Raw genomic sequence first — 12,660 nt, forward strand, 5'->3', positions numbered from 1 at the left:
AGCTTTTGTCCCCGCAGCGCCCCGCCAAAGCGGGCGCTGCAGCTGCAAGTAGGGACCTAGCCTAAGGCAGCAATTTTTGTTCGTTTGTTTTCAGGATAGGGACAAGTTGAGCCGCATAAAAAGTCACCTGTTTAGTTTAAATTAGACTGGGGATTTTGTCACAGATCTCTATATATTCATGTTCCATTAGTTTACCAAATGTGTCAATGTAATGGCCTTTGGAATGATGAGGAAAGAAAGTAGAATTAGGTTCGAAACCTGAATGAACTCCAGAGAATTTGTCTTTTTCTTTGTTTCCTTGTAGTATAACTAAATCCTAAAGGGCGTCTTCTTTATTTATAAGAACATTTATATAGTGCCCTGGAGGGCGCTGTACATTAGTTAGTAAAACAAAGCTGTAGTTACATATAGATTAGATTATGGAGTAATTGTTTAATGTCATTGTGGTGGGCAAGGGTGGGGTACATTATGGTCGGGCTATGGGTTAGGTGCATTGAGAGCTTGCTTGGTTGGTGGGCAGGGGGTTAGGTCTCTGGATTTAGTCTTGTCGGTGGCATGCTGATGGGTCTGACAGGGGGGACAGTGGAGGCAATTAGATCGGTGAGGGTAGGGGAATGTCCTAGTTGACGGCCATTTAAATCCCTTTAAAAAACCAGGAAGTATTTCAGGAACCTACGGGTCTCCGAGTTGAAAATGGCGCGATTCAGCTCCGGAGGACCCCCTGTAAAAGAAAAAGGGGGTCAAAGAGGTGGGATTGCTATTATACGGTAAGGTTGTAGAATCTCAAAAATGATCTCCACCCCAACCCCTGCAGCGTTTGATCTCCTTCATTAGGTTACAAAACATGTCACAAGTAATCCCTTTGAATCCTCTATTTAAGAATACTGGTGCAATGAAACCATTTTGTAGGATAATTTTCTTATATTTACTTTTTCTATTGGTTTTATATTTGTTCTCTATATCATCGATGGTGGGAGTTTTCTTATTATGCTTTGTTGTACAGCTTGCGTGTACTGATTGATCTGTGTGGTTGATTGAAGTGCTGTTGGTTAAAGTATGTGCAGTTAGAACCAGAAGGAAAGGGAAGTACTGGGTATACTAGCAGGGGTGGCTGTTTTTGGGGAGTGTGCAGTGGGTTAATCTATTTTTAAAGTGTGCTGTAATTTGAAGCCTGTAACTTTTTTCCCCCCCTTTCTCCTGCCTGAGGCAGAGTGGGTGTGGTTGGTTAATTGGCTGGCCTAACATACCTGCAGTGGGTGGGGTTAGTTAATTGATAACCTAACACACCTGGTGGGTGTCCGTATTTAAACAGAGGCTTCTAACGAATCCTGAGCTTGCGTGTACTGATTGATCTGTGTGGTTGATTGAAGTGCTGGTTGGTTAAAGTGTGTGCAGTTAGAACCAGAAGCAGTTTGAATAAGGAAGCAGTTAAACAAGGTATAGTTTATTGAAGTACAGTTTACTGTTAGTACTTCTAAACTTCATAGTTGCTAGAATGAGCAGGATTGAAAATGCCACTCAATGCACATCTTGCCACATGTATGTGCACTTGGAGCAGCTGTTCCAAGGAGCATACCGCTGTGAAAAGTGTGAGCAGGTGGTCTCTTTAGAGTCAGAGATTGCTGATCTGAAGAGGCAACTTGCAATATTGAGGGACATTGGCAATCTTGAAAGGGAATTAGAGCTCACTGAGCAGGCCCTTGCTTCGACTAGTGGTGCAGATGGTGGCGCTTTTAGTGAGGAGCAGGTAGGTAGCTTAGTTGCTGTTAGTGAGGAGCAGGTGGGTAGCTGGGTGACAGTTAGAAGGGGAAGCAGGGGCAATAGGGAGAGGCAGGTCGTTTCTGAGCTGACACATCCCAATAGATTTGCCATCTTGAGTGAAGATATTGGGAATGTTGGGGCAGAAATGGTAAGGCTGGGGGATACTAATTCCTCTAGCAGCCAGGGGAATAGTTCCTCCAGCACAGTGGGGACTCAGGATGTTCAGATGCAAAGAAAGATTGTGGTGGAAGGGGACTCCATTATTAGGAAGGTAGATAGGGCAATCTGTTGCCAGGACCGCATGAACCGAACAGTTTGTTGTCTCCCGGGTGCTCGGGTTCGGCACATTGCGGATCGGGTAGACAGATTGTTGGGGGGGGGGCTGGGATTGACCCGGCGGTCTTGGTACATGTTGACACCAATGACAAAGTTAGAGAAAGATGGAGGGTCCTAAAAAATGATCACAGGGATCTAGGCCAAAAGCTTAAGGCAAGGACCTCCAAGGTAGTATTTTCTGAAATACTACCAGTGCCATGCGCTACCGCAGGGAGACAGTCAGAGATCAGGGAGGTTAATGCATGGCTAAGAAAGTGGTGTAGGAAGGAGGGGTTTGGGTTTTTAGAGCACTGGGACTCCTTTTCTGAGAGGTGCCATCTATATTCTAGGGACGGATTGCACCTCAATGTAGAGGGATCTTCTGTGCAAAGGGGGAGAATGCTAAAAAGGTTGGAGGAGATTTTAAACTAGGATGGAGGGGAATGAAACAGATGATGAACATAGAGGCGGATACAAGGTGGTATGGAGGTAGAATGGGGGCAAGTGCAAGTTTGACAAGCAGTGAGATACCCATAGTAAATAGAGATAATACTAGAAAACTTCTAAAGACTAAACCAAGTGGGAGCAGAAAGGAAGGAGCAGATAAGATAATAGTACAGACTGAAAAAAAAGTTAAATGCATGCTTGCTAATGCAAGAAGCCTGACAGATAAAATGGGGGAGCTTGAATTAATAGCTGCAAGGGAGCAGTATGATATCATAGGCATTACTGAAACATGCTGGGATGAAACTCATGACTGGACAGTTAATTTAAAGGGGTATTCTCTTTTTCGGAAGGATCGAACAAATAGAAGGGGAGGTGGAGTATGTCTATATGTTAAACCAGATCTAAAACCTATTATAAGGGATGATGTCTATGAAGGGAATGATGAAAATGTAGAGACCTTGTGGATAGAAATTAGCAGTGGAGGTAAAAGTATAAAGAAAATGTTTGTGGGAATATGCTATAAACCACCAAATATCTGTGAGATTGAGGAAGCTAAAATACATTTGCAAATGGAGAAGGCATCAAAACAGGGTCATGTTTGCATAATGGGGGATTTTAATTATCCAGACATAGACTGGGGCAATGAGATTAGCGTTACAACAAAAGGAAACAGGTTTTTGGGGGTGCTTAAAGATAATTATATGACCCAAATTATTGAGGAACCAACCAGGAGAGGGGCAGTTCTGGATTTGGTCATATCAAACAATGTAGAAGTAATAACAAATATTCAAGTCCTGGAACATTTGGGTAAGTGATCATAACATGGTCTCATTTGAAATAAATTATCAAAAAACAGATTACTTGGGTTCAACAAAGACTTTAAACTTTAGAAAGGCAGACTTTAATAAATTGAGGTCTAATCTAGTAGTACTACAATGGGATGATGTTTTTGCAGGGAAAAATGTAGAAGATAAATGGGCAGTCTTTAAAACATTGTTAGAAAAGCACACTTATCAGTGTATACCCTTGGGTAATAAGTATAAAAGAAATAAGTCAAAACCAATGTGGCTAATAAACAGGTAGGGGAGGAAATGGACAAGAAGAGGAAGGCGTTTAGATTCTTTAAGTCAGAAGGGACAGAGACATCGTATCAGAATTATAAGGAATGTAACAAAAATTGCAAAGGGGCAATTAAATGAGCAAAAATGGATAATCAAAAAAGGATTGCAATAGAAAGTAAGGTCAACCCTAAAAAGTTCTTTAAGTACCTTAATAACAAAAAAATGAGAAAAGAAAATATAGGACCCTTTCAGTGTGAAATGGGTAGGCAGATTATTGGAGATAAGGAGAAAGCAGAGGTATTAAACAAATTCTTTGCCTCTGTGTTTACCAGGGAAGAATCAAGTTCAATAGTAGCGCCACAGGAGGAAGCCACAACCTCCATATTAATGACCAATTGGTTAACTGAGGAAGAAGTTCATAAGCGACTTGAAAAAATTAAAGTAAATAAGGCACCTGGCCCCGATGGCATACATCCAAGAGTTCTCAAGGAGTTAAGCTCAGTAATAGCAAAACCATTATATTTAATATTCAAGGACTCCATTTCCACAGGCTCAGTACCACAAGATTGGCGTAAAGCAGATGTGGTGCCTATATTTAAAAAGGGAGCTAGATCACACCCGGGGAATTACAGACCTGTAAGCCTGACCTCAATAGTAGGGAAACTACTTGAAGGTTTAATACAGGATAATATTCAGGAATACCTAATGGAAATTTTTTTTATTAGTAATAGTCAGCATGGATTTATGAAGGATAGATCTTGCCAAACTAACCTTATTTGTTTCTTTGAGGAGGTAAGTAGGAATTTAGACCAGGATAATGCAGTTGATGTGGTCTACTTAGATTTTGCAAAGGCTTTTGATACGGTTTCACACAAGAGGTTGGTGTACAAAATAAAGAAAATTGGACTCAGCAATAATATATGCACCTGGATTGAAAACTGGTTAAAGGACAGACAACAGAGGGTTGTCATAAATGGAACTTTTTCAGGTTGGGCTAAAGTCGTGAGTGGAGTACCTCAAGGATCGGTACTGGGACCCCTGCTTTTTAACTTGTTTATTAATGACCTTGAGGTTGGGATCGAGAGCAAAGTCTCCATCTTTGCTGATGATACTAAATTGTGTAAGGTAATAGAATCAGAGCAGGATGTAATTTCTCTTCAGAAGGACTTGGAGAGACTGGAAACGTGGGCAGGTAAATGGCAAATGAGGTTTAATACAGATAAATGTAAGGTTATGCATTTGGGATGCAAGAATAAAAAGGCGACTTACAAATTAAATGGAGATATATTGGGGGAATCCTTGATGGAGAAGGATTTAGGAGTGCTTGAGAAGAGCCACCAAATTAATAAAGGGGATGGACATTCTAACTTATGAGGAGAGGCTAGCTAAATTAGATTTATTCACATTAGAAAAGAGGCGTCTAAGAGGGATATGATAACTATATACAAATATATTCAAGGACAATACAAGGAGCTTTCAACAGAACTATTCATCCCACGGGCAGTACAAAGGACTCGGGGCCATCCCTTAAGGTTGGAGGAAAGGAAATTTCACCAGCAACAAAGTAAAGGGTTCTTTACAGTAAGGACAGTTAAAATGTGGCATTCATTACCCATGGAGACTGTGATGGCAGATACAATAGATTTGTTCAAAAAAAGGTTGGACATCTTTTTAGATGGGAAAGGTATAGAGGGATATACCAAATAAGTATACATGGGAAGGATGTTGATCCAGGGATTAATCCTTTTGCCAATTCTTGGAGTCAGGAAGGAATTAATTTTTCCCCTTAATGGGGTTTTTTGTTTGCCTTCCTCTGGATCAATAAGTAAGTATAGATCTAGAATAAAGTATCGGTTGTCTAAATTTAGCATAGGTTGAACTTGATGGACGTACGTCTTTTTTCAACCTCATCTACTATGTAACTATGTAACTATGTTGTGCTGTTATTCTAAATACAATTTTCAATATCATTTTTGTCTCTCTACTTATTTCTTTTTCTGGCAACTTAACGCCCTTTTATTATATGCATCATTATTTTTGAAAACTCAGTTTGATAAACACTGCTGTTGTGTGTTGGAAACTTCGAAATCAATGAAGGGTAACAGAGCGGGACAGAAATGCCAGTGATCCATAATTATCATCGTAAATGGATTATGAATAAAGTTAGAAATTAAATCATTAACCACCCTGTGCTTCCCTTTCACATACTCTATTGCCTTCGCCTCCTGCGTTTGCCAAAAACCTAAAGAGCTCATCTTCAACCTTCCTCACGTTTAATCTGTGTTAATGCAAAGGTTCTTCAACCACAACTACAATGATGTTGGAAACATTTGCGTTCGTTTGCAAAACTGACCTATTTTTTACATTTGTTGCTCACAAAAGCTTGGCGAAGTCTCACCATGCACAAATATTTGCCAAGCCTTGCCAAGTCTTTTTTGCATCGGAAATTCACAAAAACACACTTAATTACGACAAAAACACTCTAAATGTACGGATATCTAGTTTCCTTTCTTGTCTTATTTGGAAATACATAACTATCATGACGAGACCAGATGATGCAGGGAGTTATAGTATATAGATTATAAAAATGATAACAATTGTTATTTTTGTTTCCATATAAATGTATATTTATTTATTCAGAAATGAAGAAGTCTCAGATATCAGGATGGTGTCTTTTTTGTTTTGTGGCAATATCTGGTGTTTTTGCAAGGCTCTAAGATAATATATGACCAGTGGGGAGGGGTTGTGGGAGTGTAGGGGTATAGTAGTTATTGATAAGTAATTTTTTTCCCATGAATGATTGTATTTATATTGTTTCATGTTATTAAAAAACTAAGAAAAAGATTACAAATTAATAAATAAAAAGTCACCAGAAAAAATTGCTGCCCTTCTAAAATGTACTTGAATTTCACATACAACAGAAAATGGCAGTGGCATATGCCCTTTTTTGGGTAATTTTTGGTGAAAGATGTGTTGTTTTGCACAAATATTGCAGAAACAGGTGGAAATGTCACTGATATTTTGCGAATGCCAGAGCAAATAATTTTTTTGTGAAAATGCGAAAAATTGCAACAATTCCTGCAAACCGAACTGCAATAGGATCACTTGTCATTAAAAGATCCCATTGACTGTAATGGATAAATACTTAAGGTTCAACAAGCAGTTGCACACGAGCTCTGCTTTGTGATGCAGGATCCCATGTCAGTGTTATAATTAAGAGGGGAAAGTTTGAAGGCGTATTTTCAGCGGTACATGGACAACAGCTGTGCTCCGCTATGAAGTGACTCACCAGACGACGAGCTCACACTGAGGCAAAGTGACTGCAGATTGTTCCAAGGATTCTCACCCTGTGCTGCTGGAATGTGATCCGAAGGCTCCTCGCACATGGATGACATTGCTGTGCTGGGTGATATCTCTGCAACAGGCGGAAGCGTTAGATCAGGGAAGTCATTCGAGAGCAAATCACTGAGAGAGATGGGGGATCAATGAAGAAATAACTAAAAACACAGACTCTCTATTAAATAAGACGTGTTCCCAGCTGGGCCGAACAGTTACATAAGGACTTCAATCAAACAGACAGGCATCCTAATAACCTGTAAAATACAGTCCTAATAACCTGGAAAATACAGTCCGATTCATCTTGGTTTACACTTCCTGAGAAAGTAATGGCTTGGGCCTGCAGAAATGACACCGTAGAAATTCTGGACTCCAGTAATACATATTTATTCTGATGGGCTTTTAAGAGGAATGAAAGCGCGGGTTTATCAAAATGGAAGCTTTTATAGTCAATTCAGATTGTTTTAGCCCGCTTGCTGCTCTCCGGCTATTGACATCTTGACGCTATAGGACTTATGTATTTCTGTATGGAGATTGGTATGTGTGCAGGTCATGTAACAACATGCACATTCTCTGTTCTTATTTATCCTGGTGAAACAAAGGCTCGCCTTTATCTTGATTGAACATTTGCCCATAATGGTCATGCAATTAACAAAGGATATATTGGATATGATTAACTTGAACACCATAGATACAGCAATAGAACATTCCCATTGTAAGATTATTAACACAGCAGCGTGTATCTTTGGAGATACCTGGCACCTGTAACTTACGATACAGATAAATAGCAATCTATATGCATGTGCATGTGTATATGTGTAGTTGTGTTATTCTCAGAAGAGCATATTCACTCCCACGTGCTGGCTGCTCTCAAACAATAGGTTTTGAAACCAGTGCATGGTCAAAACAAGTTAATGCAACAGAACTAGAGGGGCATAGGCACCGCAGGCAGTGAGCAAGGTCACTGCAAGAGAATTCATATTTACATAAATGTAAAAAGATGTGCTACGTACTATTCTTATCCAAATTAAATTGGCTGATATCTTCAATGATACGCACAAGGCCTACTGTACAAGCGTATGGCTTGCACACCTGTAACCCTGCATTTCCAAACTTTTACAATATTTGAGTGTACAATTCAGAACCCAAATTTCTAACACGTTTCCTTAATCATCTCTTTAGCTATGTCTGAGAAAACGAATAAATCACAAAAGGAAATGTAACACAATTAGACAAAGGCTCGTCACATCTCCCAAAAGTTGATGCCAAGTTATAGATATATCAAAACGTTGTGAGTTAAATAATCTCGTAAATCTTATAAATACAAGTTACGTGCATCAGCATTGTGAATCTGCGTCAGTATGGCCAGGAAGTCAAAATGTATAACAGTTCAGTTCCTGCACAGTTAATACTGCTATATATAGTCTAGGCTCAACATATGGCAATATTTAGCAAGTGGTACTATTTCATAAGACACCTTCCAGTGCTGGAAGAAAACCTAAAGCGTTCAGCTACAAACACGCATCACTTTAGCGGTGTGCACTACTTTTTATCTGTGTTAATGCAAAGGCGCTCCAACCATATGTGCAATAATGATCAGAAATGTGCAAAACTGGCTGTTAGGTGTCTGCCGGCGCAGGAAGGTGTCTGCCGGCGCAGGAAGTTGTCTGCCGGCGCAGGAAGGTGTCATAGCATCGATGAGCAAATATAGCCTAAATTAGTCTATTGGCGGACGTTCCTGTGAATATTCCTATGCATGCAATAATCCTCTTCAACTGGCGGCCCAGTGGGCCAGATCCCGCCCGTGCAAGGCTTTGGGTGTGGCCTTTGGACTTTCTGTCCCCGACTAATTTTCCACCAGTTTCTTAAGCATCTAAATGCAGTTTTGCACACTGAAACTCACTTGTAATTTAAGTTAATGTAAATGGGTGTGGCACAGATGTTATAAATGCTTGGAAAATGTAAAAATATAATTATTTTTCACATATCAAATGAAGTTACAATAAGCGTGGTCCTTCTGCACGTAAATGTTTTCTGATCCGGCCCTTTGGAAAACTAGAGCCCTGGTATAGTCCTGCATAAAGATTCCCAATAAGTGAGGCAGAACAGAACTCAGCCCTTTTAGCTTGAACCTGTTATCAAACAAACATTATGTCAGAGTGTTTGTCAGGACTTTGTTCCTATGTTCTATTAACCTAATAAATCTTTGAAAGAATTTCCTGTGTCCCATGCTGCATCGGTGGGGCTGTGCCCCGGTTCCTATTTGGATTTTGTTTGCTGTTATCAAACAGGTTATAATGTACAGTATTTGACTACAAAGTGACTACCACAAAAATGTTTAACCTATAGTACATCTATTTATTCTGTGCATATAATGCAGGATTAATGCATAGCATTGAGAATTTGCTACTTAATTAGTCTATGAGATGTGTACCCTTAATTAGTCTCTGAGATGTGTCTCTGTCTCAATAATTGTCTCTGAGATGTGTACCCTCACATACAGCTTCATCTGTATGGCAACAGTATTTTGGTAGACGGCCATGAGAGACTTATGTCGACCTTTAGTAACTTTTTCACAGACATAGAAAGATATGACATGCTGTATATCATCTTTTGATACATGTTTATGTTCAGCTCTGATTATCAATATTATTCAATCAATACTGAATTTATTCTGAGTAAAGCTTTGTTTGCCATTTTTTTGAGAGTGACGATTGTCTTATATACATTTCAAAAAATGTAATCAGTTTAACCAAAGATATGTCAACAAGAATATGTGCCGCTTCTAAATAAGCAACCCTCAAGTGTAATATGTAATTTTTTTTATACACAAACACTGTAATTAGTCTCTTGTGTACAATACATCAGGGATACAGATGCTCACAACTTTATACTGCCTAGTTCCAAAGCTGGATGCCCTTACTATACCTGTGTGAAGTCACTATACCCATTTGAAGTCACGATAACCGTGTGAAGTCACTATACCCCTGTGAAGTCACTATACCCCTGTGAAGTCACTATACCCGTGTGAAGTCACTATACCCGTGTGAAGTCACTATACCCCTGTGAAGTCACTATACCCGTGTGAAGTCACTATACCCCTGTGAAGTCACTATACCCCTGTGAAGTCACTATACCCTGTGAAGTCACTATACCCCTGTGAAGTCACTATACCCGTGTGAAGTGTCTTGGACATAATGTAATACTCACGAGAAAGCTCCTTGTTGGTATGAACATCATCAAGGGGATCTTTGGTGTCACTGGTCACATCAATGTCAATCCTGAACTCTGAAAGGACATATCTCAGATTGCTTAAAAATGAGCACAATGCGGACGTATTTTAGAGAGCACACTAAGGCACCGTTGTATAAAAAAAAACATTAGTGGCTATTAAAATCATGCTGTGCTCATCTTAAATGGATACAGGTGGTTGGAAGGGAGCCACAGTCGCAGGAACATCCAAAAAATAAAAGGAAATATAATAGTGCAATATGTTGTGATAAAGCGAATTTTGAGATGTCTTGGCTCTATAGAGTGTCTACTTACAATAAGTAGGTGTATAAAAAGCGTATTGCAAAGTAAGGTGGTGTGTAGCAGGCTGCAGAGACAGGATCCTCGCGAGTTTGAGGTGAAGGAGATCTCACTCAGGTACACATGCCACAGGAAAAGATACAGAAAAGACCATAGTACAGATCGGACAAAATCAGTTTGTATTAAAAGCAGGGTAAAAGTTGTACTTACAATAAGTACATAAACAATGTACACGTAGCGTTTACTTTAGAGGTGAAACCGGCGTCTATGTGGGTAGCCTCTAGCTGCTGCAACTCCCAGTCCTCCTCGTCGGATCGCGATGACTGGCGTCTGACGTCACTACCGGCGCAAGGGTGACGGCTTCCGATCCGGAACACAGAGGTTGGCAGACAGCAGGGGGACCGCAGACTAGGCTCCTTCTCCTTCTGGGCAGCTGTGCAGGCTGCAGGAATAGGCTCAACGCGTTTCGCTGTGTTACACCACAGCTTCCTCAGGAGCAAGTCCTTGCTCCTGAGGAAGCTGTGGTGTAACACAGCGAAACGCGTTGAGCCTATTCCTGCAGCCTGCACAGCTGCCCAGAAGGAGAAGGAGCCTAGTCTGCGGTCCCCCTGCTGTCTGCCAACCTCTGTGTTCCGGATCGGAAGCCGTCACCCTTGCGCCGGTAGTGACGTCAGACGCCAGTCATCGCGATCCGACGAGGAGGACTGGGAGTTGCAGCAGCTAGAGGCTACCCACATAGACGCCGGTTTCACCTCTAAAGTAAACGCTACGTGTACATTGTTTATGTACTTATTGTAAGTACAACTTTTACCCTGCTTTTAATACAAACTGATTTTGTCCGATCTGTACTATGGTCTTTTCTGTATCTTTTCCTGTGGCATGTGTACCTGAGTGAGATCTCCTTCACCTCAAACTCGCGAGGATCCTGTCTCTGCAGCCTGCTACACACCACCTTACTTTGCAATACGCTTTTTATACACCTACTTATTGTAAGTAGACACTCTATAGAGCCAAGACATCTCAAAATTCGCTTTATCACAACATATTGCACTATTATATTTCCTTTTATTTTTTGGATGTTCCTGCGACTGTGGCTCCCTTCCAACCACCTGTATCCATTCCATTTGAGGGGGATCTGTACATATCCCCCACAGGAAGGTTGAGACATCGTTTAAGTTACTTATATATTTTTTCCTGTGTGAATCTATCATTATACCACTGCACTTTTATTTAGCGCCTATCTAAATCATTCTGGTTTCATCACTGTGCTCATCTTAAAACAGAAATCCCAGGTCTACTCAAAAAAATAAAAATATAGACACACAACACTTGTGTATACTTCTGTCTATATATGTATGTATAGGCATGCTTATACACACAAGACGTTGAAATATGAGCTCCACCCCACTTACTGTACCTGTAATCTGATCCAGAGCTGCTTCCTCATCTGGCGGAATAAGAAGCAAATTCAGAGGGACAGAAAAAGTATTGGTATTCTGTAAGAAATTAAATACATTATTTGCATGGTTTAATAAAAAAACACTAAAAATGCTATTTATTAACGTAATTTTTTTCTCTTCAAATTACCAACAAATACGGACACACAATTGATGCGACGTGTGTAATTATGAGAGAGAGAGAGAGAGAGAGAGAGAGAGAGAGAGAGAGAGAGAGTGAGAGAGAGATCTCCGCAGCACTCGCCTACAGATAATCAAAAATCGGATTTATATTTACAATATGGCAGATAACATGGACAAAATGGGTGAGGTTTCAGAAGACAATAGTCCTTTGTCAAGCTCTTTTCCTCAGGACCGGCTGGTGAGCCCGGCCCCTCTGTGTGCACCCCATGGGAAGCCAAGTATTAACTTTTCTATGTATTCGCGTGCACCAGGCATTATTATTTATATGTAGTATAGATATAAATATGTATTCATATAGTGCTAGCCTTTAACATACAAAACACTGTAAAATACGAGACAGAATGAAGAAAGCGGCAACAAATGTAAAAGTACAACATGGAGAGAAAGGACCCCCCGCACAGAAGAGCGTACAATTGAATCCAAGAATATGATGACCTGTAAGTAGGTATATAAAGTATGGCTGTAATAATTATAGTTGGTTGACAGATAATGAGCTTTTTTTTCCCCTTCTCTAGAAGATACATTAAAGTACGAAGTAGGATCCACTTCCCACAGCTTCCCAGTTGCGA

General features: G+C 40.3%; 1 protein-coding gene across 4 annotated transcripts in view; it reads right to left on the minus strand.

Moving 5' to 3' along the window:
• ACD (ACD shelterin complex subunit and telomerase recruitment factor) overlaps positions 1–12,660 on the minus strand; it is a 40,773-nt gene that overhangs the window by 8,616 nt on the left and 19,497 nt on the right. For 2 of the 4 annotated variants that reach the window (XM_075585755.1, XM_075585758.1), the window contains 4 exons: positions 11,869–11,947; positions 10,131–10,208; positions 6,874–6,999; positions 677–721 (listed from right to left, as the gene is read on the minus strand). In XM_075585755.1, the coding sequence (XP_075441870.1) occupies positions 677–721; positions 6,874–6,999; positions 10,131–10,208; positions 11,869–11,947 (328 nt within the window). The remainder of the gene's footprint in view (positions 1–676; positions 722–6,873; positions 7,000–10,130; positions 10,209–11,868; positions 11,948–12,660) is intronic. The other 2 variants (XM_075585757.1, XM_075585756.1) reach the window with 2 other exon arrangements.

The sequence above is a fragment of the Ascaphus truei genome, chromosome 2, assembly GCF_040206685.1.
Source record: "Ascaphus truei isolate aAscTru1 chromosome 2, aAscTru1.hap1, whole genome shotgun sequence".
Lineage (NCBI taxonomy): Eukaryota > Metazoa > Chordata > Amphibia > Anura > Ascaphidae > Ascaphus > Ascaphus truei.